Source organism: Crinia signifera, chromosome 8 (genome assembly GCF_055691185.1).
Source record: "Crinia signifera chromosome 8, ASM5569118v1, whole genome shotgun sequence".
Taxonomy (NCBI): Eukaryota; Metazoa; Chordata; class Amphibia; order Anura; family Myobatrachidae; genus Crinia; species Crinia signifera.
The window spans coordinates 140,364,478-140,376,678 of record NC_139224.1 but is presented as its reverse complement, the minus strand read 5'-3'; the positions used below and the strand labels follow the sequence as shown (position 1 = coordinate 140,376,678).

Genomic DNA, 12,201 nt, shown 5'->3' with positions numbered 1-12,201 from the left:
GTGCCTCTCAACCTGAACTGCAACAGATGTAATGCGCACTACTGGCTGTAATGACTTTCCTCTCCACATGCAAATACAACCGATGCCTGAGATATGAGGTCAGACAGGCATCAGGTCAAAAGCTGCAGTCTTGGCAAACAGTCTATTTATAATCCGAACCGATGTTACTCCATGAAAGGTCTGGCAGATCCAATTAAAAGGAATGGTTTTCTGGGAAGGACAGACCGACAGTGGGCAAACAATCAAAGGGATGAAAGCTCTATGATAAAACTTACAGACTTTTGCTCGGTCAAACAAAATGAACCTAATAAAAAGGCAGCAGAGTACTGTAGATGAGACCTGTGTAAGAAACTAAGTCAGTACAACAAATAAAGTTGAGTAGTCGCAGACGATCCCCTTCGAACCACCCGGTGGCTGGATCACGTTCGATATATATCGTATGCGGTCCTTTTGAATACGATATATTGTATGCGATCCCATTTGCCGCTGATGTGGGGGGAGAAGCTGTTCGAACTGACAGATCTTATGTGCAGCACCTCCGATCTCAGACTGTGATCCAATGTATATGGGAACGCGCATCGGATCAAAATGGAAGACAGAACACATACGTTTGCCACTTTTCATCCGATTTCTTGTCCCGATCCATCGGAATCAGATGAAAAGTGGCATCCCAAGGCTAAGTTTCTTATTGAAAATATTCAGCAAATAAGATATTGAATAACGTTAATGGTCTTTTACCGGTTATCCTTATGTTATATGTTATGTGCTGGACTGGGTGGCCTTTCACGTATTTTATGATGGGCATGTCAAAAATGGAACCACCAACCTGTGCCCAATGGCAACCAGTTCAGGAACCGCTGCCAAGAACCTATCTGCTCCTACTACACAAGGCATTAAAGTTCACGCCCCCAGCCGCCCCCGAAAACTGGGATGCGCTTGCGCGTGAGACACTCCCAGTCAGAGGAGGTCCTCTCCGCCGGCAATCACCAGAGGGGGTATTATGACTAGCCCCGGCGATGGCTGAGCGGCACTCCATCTGTATAGGTTCGGTTTTACTCGGTTCTAAAATCCGGATCCAAAACATGTGACAGCCGATAGCCAATAAGTTACGGATTTGAGAATCAAGTAAATCCGAATAAAAACGAACCCGCACATCTCTAGATAAAATAAGTGCACATTATTGTAGTATAGTCTCTGCCAATGTCAGTTTACACACAACTAATGAACTGAACATGTTGGGTCTAAGTCTAAGAAATAAATAGTGCTCTAGAACTACGTTGTATGTAAATGACGTCATTTTAACTTGTTTATATTCCAATACAAAAGCGATTGCGCACCTCTACAGCTTTAACTGAACAAATTATCCAACTTGTGATTAATTTTCGCGTGCGGCTGCACACTTTACATTTTCCGTTGCTCTCTGGCTGATTGTCGAGCTGCTCAGCCATGCACGATATCGAGAAGAGTAGTTAATTTAATGCCCTTGAATAAGCATGCTACTCTCTGGATACATTATGAAGCATATTTTACTTAAGAGACAGGCCGTATCGTAGGGCACCAAAATAAATATTTACACCTGAAATTCGTGACTAAAAAATAAAAATACATCTACGGTAGAAAGTTTCTGAAGACCATGTGCAGGCTCAGATGTTCATACTTTCTACAGAACAATTACGCTATGCCAACTCCGGGACTAATTCAGACCTGTTCTCTAGGTGGAGTATGTTCGTAGACTAGCAAACACAGCCCGCCCAAATGCACCCACCCCCCCACCGTCCGAACCCATGTAAAAAGCTCAAACACCCCTCTAGGTTGTACATGAAACAACTGGTGCAGTGGTTTATTTTGCTTGCAGATGCAGAATGTTAATTCTATTCATTACCATATCAGTGCAGTTCTAGAGCTTTCACCGGCGAGACAACTGATCATGTAGGCATTGGGATTCCAGATCAATAATACTTAAACGGACATGATATTCAAGCCCTGCTCTGTTGAACTACAGGAATTAGTATAAACACGCTGCTCTATAGGATGGAATAGGCTACATGAATAGCACAAATGATGTCTATTAAAAGTTTAAAGCCAAAAGTTACCAACCTTTGGCATCATCTGAGCCGGATGCCAGAAGTTTGGGGTCCATGAGGTTAAAATCCACGCTCCAACACCTTTTCTCATGTTCCTGTTTTTTACAGTTGGGAGACAAAAAAATATATAAAAAATAATCAAGGGGGCAGACCTTCAGCTTGTACACTACAGACACCTCACACAATACCTTATTAGCCCTGATGCCGTTTCAGTTTAAAAAACATCTGAATATTGCAATTAATGACCGATATTCATTATTGCCTTAACCAATTAGCGGCAGTTTTTTACTGCCCAAAATGGACTCTATCCCCAATCAATCAGAGGATAACACATGGGAACAGGGTTAAGTCCCCGATCCCATGAGTTATCACGGGACCGCCGGCTGATTATCAGAGATTATGCTTCCTGTGCCTCAGGCACAATCGCTCCTGGTGAACCTATTAGCACTGGTGATATAGGATAACCCCATATATGTTATTATATAATAAATGACCACACTGTCAGGTACAGATGTGTCCTCATATGCTAATGCTGCAGTACTGCCACACATCCTTTCTCAGTGTGCCAAGTCCTGTAGGATTAGGCCCATGCCATGCGCCTTTCTGCGTTTAAATTAGAGATGTGCGGGTTCAGTTTTACTCAGTTCTCAAATTCGGATCGTATTGGCTATCGGCTGTCACGTTTTGTATAGCCAATAGGATCCTGATTTGAGAACAGAGTAAAACCGAACCAGTGCATCTCTAGTTTAAATGTGCATCTCATTCACAATGTGATCAGACAAAACCGCTTCATGGAACTGCACTGATAATTCTGATATGAGACTTGTACATCTGTGGGTGACGGAGTCGGAATGTGTATACAAAATGCAACAATGCTGCGGATATTTGTTCCATTGTGCTGCTTAGATACAGATTACAGATTCAGACCTAATCACACACAGATAGACAGGTGTTGCATAGCAAATTAATCAGTGCAGTCTTGTGAAGCCGCTATCTCACATCATACTCTGATTAGGATGGAAAGAAATATACGTTACACTGTGGCTCAGACACATCTATACATAGTCAGCTCATACAATGTCGTTTTTATTGTACTTTAGCATCTTTAGCATGCGGTCTAGCCTCATAACTAATTGGTATTTTAATTTCTTTGCTGCTAAATATAATGAATAGATTATACCCAACACAAACTGTTGTCATGCCAAAAGGTCCTGAGCTAAACGGACTTAAGGTACGTACACACTATATAATAAATCCTAACGATATGCACAATATATTGTGGACGCACTATATTATTAACGATGCATGCTCCATTTGGTTGCTAACGATGTCCTGCGTCATCTGAGCATGCAGTCACATGTTACTAGATTATCAAAGACTACACGTTCTGAGCAGGGGTCGGGTGACGTCCCGGAATGATAACGTTAGCAATATAGTTCAGTGTGTTTGTGCTATAATCATATGCCGGAGAGTTCACAGGGAATAGATAATGATATCGCTCATGGAGTGATTAGCCTAGTGTGTATGTCCAGTTTAAAGCAATTCTTTTCTATTAAAATTCAAGAGGGGGGTAAAGGGGGGTCGGGGAGTAAAGGGGGGGGGGGTCGAAGGGAAAAACCCACAAAAGTGCAAGTCAGGCGAAAAATAGTCAAATTAGATTCGCCCTATTCAATCTGAGCGCGGATTTTTCGCCTGTACAAAAAAAATCCAGCACCAGTGAAAACCACGTGGGTTGCAAAATTTGCCGCAAATCCATTTGTCTTGGTAAATTTGCATTCGATTTGGGTTAAAACGCCCGCAAAAATGAGCAAAACACCCGTGATTGAATACAGATTGGTGAATCATTGCCATATTTTCAACTGGCAAAAAAACGGCAATGACGGAATACCCCCAAAATATTAAAAAAAAAAACGCAAAAATAAAAATAAAAAATTGTCTGTCCTCAAGAGTATTAAAAATAAATAAATAAAAAAAATCACAAAGCACTTAAGGTGGCATGACAATATAATATTGTAAGCAGAGTAGACATGCTGCATCTTACAGCTTCAGCAAAAAGTATACAGGAACTTGGCTGCTATGATAAGTGGACAGAGAGGGTGTCGATATTACCTGGTAAACTTTGGATCTCTGCCCTGTAAAACCATCCCACAGAATCACAGTCCCTTCATAATCACTGCTGGCCAGTAGGTTTTTGTGGTAGCTGCTCCAGCTTATACAGCTGCAAAGAATAAAATTAGATTTAGAAAAAACAAAAAACACAACAACGAACAAACAAAATAAAAAAAAATAAAAAAAGATTCCCCTGCATCAGGTCTATGGGGAGGCCTGTGTATGACACTCACTATATACAGCCTGTCATTTCAGCACTGGACAGCTCCGAGCACCTGACGGCGTCACATTACCTTTAGTGTGAAGAGAAAACAAACATTTCTCGCTGAACACCGTCAGGGGGTTCTATTTATTAGAAAATAATTGGTTTCTTGAAAGTAGGAAACAAAAGCAAGCTGGTAAACCGGCACGTTCCCTCCTGACCGGAGAGTTTTATTTAATGCCCGGGATTAACTTAGCAGGAAATACGGCCTTTGTGTTCTATTGACAGGAAACAAATAAAAAAAAAAAACAACCCAAGACAAAAATAATAAAACAATTCAATATGTATCTTTAGAATTTCTGAAACGAAAAGTAATTTAGTGTATTGGGGGAGGTGTGAAGCTCTGCTAAAGCCAAATAGGGGGTTCTATTCTTGTAAAGCAGGGGTGGGGAACCTTTTTTGTGCAAAGGGACATTTGTATGGGGGGAAAAAAAATCCTTCGGGGGCCATGTGTAAAAATTTCTCTTACAAATTGTCCTGCTGCAGCCGTCCCACGCTCCGGCGGCTGCCGCTGAATAGGACTGACAGTCTCCGGCTGCTGGTGATTAAGAGGAATCTCACGAGAACTACCGACCTCTCGTGAGAATTCCCGTATACTTGACCCGGCTACATGGGCCTGAGGTTCCCCATCCCTGTTGTAAATTAACGAACATGAACAGCTTTTCGAATACAGGTTGAGTATCCCTTATCCAAAATGCTCGGGACCAGCAGAATTATGGATAACGGATTATTACGTATTTCGGAATATTTTAATATTTCAATTATGTATTTTGAAGTATCTTGCATTTATGCTGTATAAACACATCAACCACATGAAATACACACAAATATATTTTATTTGTTCAAAAAACAAGGTTTCAAAACATGAAACAAAATTTGTGTACTATCTCAGGCACTGTATTTGAATGCCAAGCAATCATTTTCTTGCACATATATAGTGCCAGTTACATATCATGTCCTCAGTAGTGCGGTTACTGTTGTCCCCAATAAGTCTTTAGCAAAAAAACAGTTTTTTTCCCACTTTCTGGAAAGTATGGTTTTTGGAATAATTCGGATAACAGATACTCGATACGGGATACTCAACCTGTACTACAAAACAGTTCTAAGTATGCAGGATCCAAAGTGCTCAACATGAAAAGGTTGACACATGAATGCAAACCTCAGGGAAGAATTAATAGTGGTCATTAATTGTCAAACGGAATACATGACACTAAGATCAGGTGACCCAACATCTGCTAAATAACTGATGCAAGACCACAAAAGCTCCAAAATACGGTTACAATGTAGGGTTATGTTATACTCAGGGTTCGCAAAAATGCGCTATAGCGCGTATTTTACCCCAAAACAGTCCCCGGGGACTCAGTTGTCAAAACTAAAGGACGAGGACGCGCTGTGCAGATTCTGTACCTGTGACTGAGACGCCGGCGTGAGCCGCTGCGAGCCAATCACTGCAAAGGCCGCCGGGACCCAATCATTGTACAGTGGCCGCCTGGCAGCCAATCACTGTGCAATGTACATTTTACAGGTTGCTGCCGCTGCGCACCCTAAAGCCGCGCGCCCTGCAATTTGAGAGTCACTGTGCATCCCCCGGGCCGCCCCCCGCCATGTAAGTCCAATACGCTGCTGAAAGCGCGCGGGGGGGGGGGGGGGGACGACAGGATGGGATGCGGCTGGGCCCCTCCCCCCTCCGTGACATCTCTGTATTTAAAAACTTTATGCATAAATGCATTTTAGGTTAACTAACATTTACTGAGCAGGTAACTAGCAAAAAGCGACTTTGAAACAAGCAAATTGCAGTATGTAAGTTTTATTTAAAAAACAAAGTAATCCCTTAGGTTCAGAAATTAAATGAAATCACTTGAGGCAACACTTAATGAGAGCAGAAAACCCAAAGATGGTGTGTTTTGAACTGCCCAGATTAATGTTTTTGGGATTAAAACCCATCAGAAATGATCGCTGCATTGCGATTCAGTGTCATCAAAAGTCCCTTTAAATGTGGTCTAATGCCTGCGAGTATTTCATGCGTCAAAATTCCTGACTTTCGCACGTCTCACTCCAGGCAGTGCTTTATAGCCAGCCAAGTACAAAGTCAAGGAAACTGCTCTGTGAAAGGGAACATTTCCGAATTTCAGTTTCTAAAACCAACAAATGAGTTAGTGGTTAGAGTTGTGTACGGTGCTACTTCTTCACATCAATCCTCCAATCTATTGTGAGCAAGAGGCATCCAGCTGAATGAACCGTTCCCCAGCGAAAGACATTAAAAAGATTTGTCAAAGACTTCCTTTTTGGCATCTTTTTAGGATGGTTTACCTGAAAACTAAACACCCCCCCCTCCCTGCACAAATTTACATTTCTTCCTATAAAAAACTCCTACAAACCCAAACAAGAAAAAGCAACAGTAAGTACATACAGATAGATAGACAGGGGCTGGTTCTATAACCTTCCCAATGTGGATTCAAGACCAGCAGCTTCCTTCTCATGCACTGGACACCACACTATGGGGCAGTGGCGTAACTATAGCTCCGCAGCCCCCGCGGTGGCGGGGTGCACAGAGAAATTGGGGGCGCCGCCAGGGGGGCTGCGGGGCTATAGTTACCCGCGGTCTGCGTCTCGCCCGGCTCTGTCGGGACCTTCCTGACGTCACGGTCCCGGCCGGCTCCTGCTGCAATGAAAACTGACAATTAGAAAATGGCTGCCCCCATACTGCAGACAGTTTTCTGTCTGCAGTATGGGGGCAGCCATTTTCTAAGCGTCCGTTTCCATTGTAGCAGCAGGAGCCGGCCGTGACCGTGACGCCAGGAAGGTCCCGACAGAGAGCCGGGTGAGACGCAGACCGCGGGTAAGAAGGGGGGGGCAGGTTAGGTGTGTGTGTGTGTGGGGGGGGCATCAAATATAAGAGGCGGGGGGTCGCTAAATAGTTAGTTACGCCCCTGCTATGGGGTTAGTCTGGTTGATTCGCTCGGATGTGAATTTGCATGCTTGCGAGTCAACCTAACCGAGCTTTGCAGCACTATTTACAAGGCGCGTTCCACACTAGCGGCGAATGGATGAATACATGAACATCCATTCTCAGCGTGCACGGGAACACCCACATGATTCAATGGTCAGCGACCATCGAATCATGTGGAACATGCACGCATATGTAACGTTGCTCTGAGGCAGAAGGAAGTGGGCGGGCAGCTGACATCAGGTGATGTCAGCTGCCCAGCGCCCATGACACGACCCATTAGCATGAGAACGCCCAGCGTTTTCACTAAACGCCCACAAAATGCTTTACGGGCGTTGACATATGCTAATGGGGCTGCCCGCTGTCCTGGGTGTATGCACCCAGCGATCTAAGTATTCCCAGTGGGTGCACGCACCCTGCATATGCACATGGCAGAAATGCCCACACGCAGTAACACAACACCGGTCCCCATGCGACCGTAGTGAACGGACCTAAATAAAGGTCATATACATCTAAAACAAATAATTTCTAACATCGCAAGTAAAAAATAGCTCTGTCCTAAGAAGCGCACAGTATAATGAGGCTTTTTTTTATTGAGACAGGGATCATCGCAATTCTACGCCCCCTAAACATTACAATTCTACCCCCCTCCCCCTTCAAGTGGAAAAGGCACCCTATATGGTCTTGGCTTTGCAGGAGAAAGCAGACAAATCCCAAATTCTCTGTTATGGTGGACACGGTATAGATCAGTGGAACTGGGTTCCTGACAAGTGAAAGGTGTGACTGGCGATGCTTTGTGGGGAAAGGCATGGCCTATACAGCAATTGCTCTAATAATCAGTATGGCACATTTGCTGGTCACTATCCAACACTATAATAAAAGTACCAGCGTCTGTGCTGTCCCCAATTGAAGTAATGGATTTTATGAACTGGAAAAATAATGGAGATGCTCTTCCAAGAGTCCCACTGACGCCTACACACTGCTGCCCACTAATTACACGGGACAAGGTTAAAAGATGCAATATGTAAAGACAGTTCCAAGATGATTTGTCAAAAAACCATAATCAACAGTATCCAAACATGAGTCATATGTGGAACCGCAATTTGTCTAAAGGTTAGAGAGTCTACACTGAATTTATTTCAGCATTAACTCTTCCAGAGCTCTCATGGTTTCAACAGGCGGTGGAGGAACGCCATAAAAAACAAAAATGAAGCGTATCCCCACAGGGCCCAAGCTGTGAATAAGAGATTGGAAAGAGACGGGGATAAATGTGTCGAGGAAGCAGGTGAGGAGAATGGGTGATCCAGCTGGTGTATGGCTCTTCTCCAAGTACATTGCTGGTACAGAGGAGGCAGTCAGAGCTGGGGGACACAGCTGGTACACTGCAGATTAGTGCTCAGTGTGCTCAGTACAGCACTGACAGGAGCAGACATGCATCACACACTGATTTGTAAATGAAGACTGGATGAACTGCGAAGTTCAATGCACCCTATCAAATCAGAACCAGCTTGAAAGGAAGGCACATAGAAAAGCCCAAACCTATTTATAGACCTAATTCACTGGGTTAATACAAAAAATAGTTAGCAAGTGCAATCTTAGACTACATACAACGCACAGTGCTGGGCAATGGCCAGAGTAACACATGGCTAAAAAAGAAACAAATGCAAGTAGAACCTCATGCCTCTATGTCATATGGCTAAACTACAATACAGTAGTATACTTTGGTGGCACTGGGGACAGTTACGGCAACAACCGTAGATGGAAAAAAGGGAGGAAAAAACCCATCAGGAAGAAATATACTGGTATATTATTAGAGTTAATCCAGTCAAAGCATAAGTGTGCGCGCTGAATACAAAAGCGTTTATTTGTACACAAGAAAAGGCAACTAGCTAAATATGAACCAAGGTTAAATAAACTATTAATGTTAGCAATGAAAATATGATTTGATAACAGTGTACAATGCGTACATAGCAACTTCTCTAATGAGGAGCCAGTCACCCTGGTTTGACAAAGCAGAGTGCTCTTAAGACCAATCCTACATCTGTGTGGGGATCTGAAACCTCCCCAAAATAAGCGAGGCATCAATTATGGATACGTATTTACGTGCGGGAGTGGCGGACAGGCCAACCAGACAAAGCTTTAGTTACACGGCACAGAAATCTATGGATGGCAGCCATTGGGTCAGATATTAAGGTTGTGCTACTTTTAGAACCCGAAGTCATTATTTTACTAAACAATAAAAAAAAATATGTTAAATAAGGATATAAATCTCCTACCTGATTTTGGAATTACAAGTCATTTCATTCTCTGGGTAATGGATATCCACTGCATCCTGGATCACTGTACCATACTCATACACCTTGATTTTCTTGGTCACTCCAGCAATGGCGAAGTAGTCACAGTCTCTGTCAAACTCTATGCTGCAATAGAAGGAGGGTCCGCAGTTATCTTTAGACAGATATAAACGTCTTACCAATAAATACAATCCCTATTAGTGATAGAAATGTGAAAAGAATAAAATGCTTCGGTTAGAACCGGTGCGTTCTGTTTATGAACAACGAACGAACTAATCTAATGCAAATGTGCAAAACAACCTTGACAATATTGCTGACTCCTGCTAATGCATTCAGGCTGTATTCTGATTGCATTAATAAAACACAATGTGATATATAAAGAAAACAAATTCTACCACATGCAGAATCCATATGGATGAATAACAACCTAAAATGATGCCGATATGTAATGCACACAGTCTTATGTCATGTCACAGCTTCCTAGTCGCCAGCCACAGATGATCTCAAGTTAAAACGCTCTTGACAAATTTATATTATCTTAAAAAAAATGAATTGCACAACCAGTGAGCACAAGAGTCCATTTAAAGTTTGCTAACTGGTCCCATGCATTACAGTCCCTGCTAAATCCATATATTCAATCTCTCCCACTCGCAGCTTGTTCTTATAAACAGGGGGGTCGATTCAGCAGTTCCTGTGAACCAGATTGTTTTGCAGAGAAAGTCTGTACTACACCAAGATTTATATTCTTCCCCTACGCGTGAGCATGAACCATGGCTTGCAAATGACGCCAATACGTTCAGGATCAATGCTGGTTAAAACACATTACCCGCATGCCATACGAGGGACAACCAAGTGGTGGAAAGGGTTGTCAAAGTTCTAGGAGGTCTCAAATAGCATCAGCTCTGGGTAAGAGCAAGACATAAGAATGCAGTTTTTTTTTTAAATGGAAATTCTTAAATTTCTTAAACACATTATCCTTTTTTTTAAAACGAAGTTCTACAACCCGAAAAACAACTCAACCCTTATACTCTAAATCCTTTTTCCAAAACTATCCATTACCCTAAAATCCACCCTCTAAAAGGGCGGACTAGAGGGTGTAGCATGCAGTAACACATTGGATATAGAAAGCACAGGGTTATATGGGAAGAACTATGATGTGACCAGGGAAATACAGCAAGCAGGAAGCCACAGATACTAAATGATTGCAGCAGGAAGTGTTCAAGACGAAAACACAACACTGGATCGATGACTGATACCACTTTCACACTGCCTAAACGTTTCAAAAAAAGGTATTTTGAAACAGTATTTAAAACGGGTCTGAGCCTTCACATTGCAGTAGCCTATCACAGGTCTGTAGTCTGTTTTTACTAAATACCGTTTCAGAGCCATTTTTACTGCATAAAAAACGGCTCTGAAACGTGTAGGACTCTGCTTTTTAAACGTTTTGAAATACCGGTTATCTTTAACCGGTAAATGAACTCTGGTGCTCTCCCACTGCAGCCTTAAACGTTTTAAAATGGAAAAAAAAACAGCAATATACCGTTTAACAAGTGCGGTGTGGAAGGGGTATGAGTTACATTTTCACAACACAAAAAACTGCAGACACCTCTTACTCATCAATCAACCTGGTCCAGGTGTTCTGGATATCCATGTGTGTGCAAAGATTGTATAAATCATACTGACTTATTAAGTAACCTGTGTTTAAGCAAGAATTTGGGAACCACTGAGACACGCTAACAAAAAGTTACCTGTTAAGGAGAGACAGGAAGGGTGGTCATATACAGATGGAGCCTGGCTCATCCTTTGCCTTCTCTGGCGAGCACCAGCGATAGGGACTGGGACGTGCGTACTACGAGTCTCCCTGCCAGTCTCCACTTCAGGGAGATGCTGCCCAGTTCGGGGAGGGTGGTCGGGGCGGCAGGTCCCCCTGGCTCCATCTGTATCTGAAAGACCTGCTTACAACCAGGATTGTGTCCAACTTTCCCTTCAACTACCCGGCAGCCCTTGGTGGTTTTTGGACATACTATTTACTCACAGTCCATCTGCTGCATGATGGTATGATTGTAGCTTCATTTAAATAAGGGGCTGGCCTACTAGTATCAAAAGGTACCAAAAATACGGTTTAATTTTTTTTTTAAATGTACAGCTTTCCAGCAACTACCAATCTGCTCACATCTGCTGCGCTACTCCATTATTAAATAGCCTTAATGCAGCAATCCTCTGAAAACGGTTTTCAGATCATTGACAGAATTGAGCAAAAGGACGTCCAATGCTCTCTTCAGCCACCCGCCCATCTTCTGCTTGGAAACTTCTGTGGCCCCCAGTGTCTTCACTGCCGCTGGCCGCATGGATGAGACACCCCTCTTCTCCGCTAGCCAGGAGGGAGTGTCACATGACACTGGTCGTATGAGCCATCTAATGACAGACTGCATGTGCTTAAAAGCACACGTAATCTGCTCCCAATCCCAACATGCAGCATCCTCCAACCCCCTGCAGCCGCCATTG

The 12,201-nt window shown here is 43.1% G+C and overlaps 1 protein-coding gene across 4 annotated transcripts in view; it reads right to left on the bottom strand.

Annotated features, from left to right (window-relative positions):
- Window positions 1–12,201, bottom strand: part of COP1 (COP1 E3 ubiquitin ligase) — a 162,275-nt gene that overhangs the window by 66,191 nt on the left and 83,883 nt on the right. For all 4 annotated transcript variants that reach the window (XM_083157267.1, XM_083157268.1, XM_083157269.1 and 1 more), the window contains 3 exons: window positions 9,679–9,822; window positions 4,194–4,302; window positions 2,098–2,179 (listed from right to left, as the gene is read on the bottom strand). In XM_083157267.1, coding sequence (XP_083013393.1) covers window positions 2,098–2,179; window positions 4,194–4,302; window positions 9,679–9,822 — 335 coding nt within the window. The remainder of the gene's footprint in view (window positions 1–2,097; window positions 2,180–4,193; window positions 4,303–9,678; window positions 9,823–12,201) is intronic.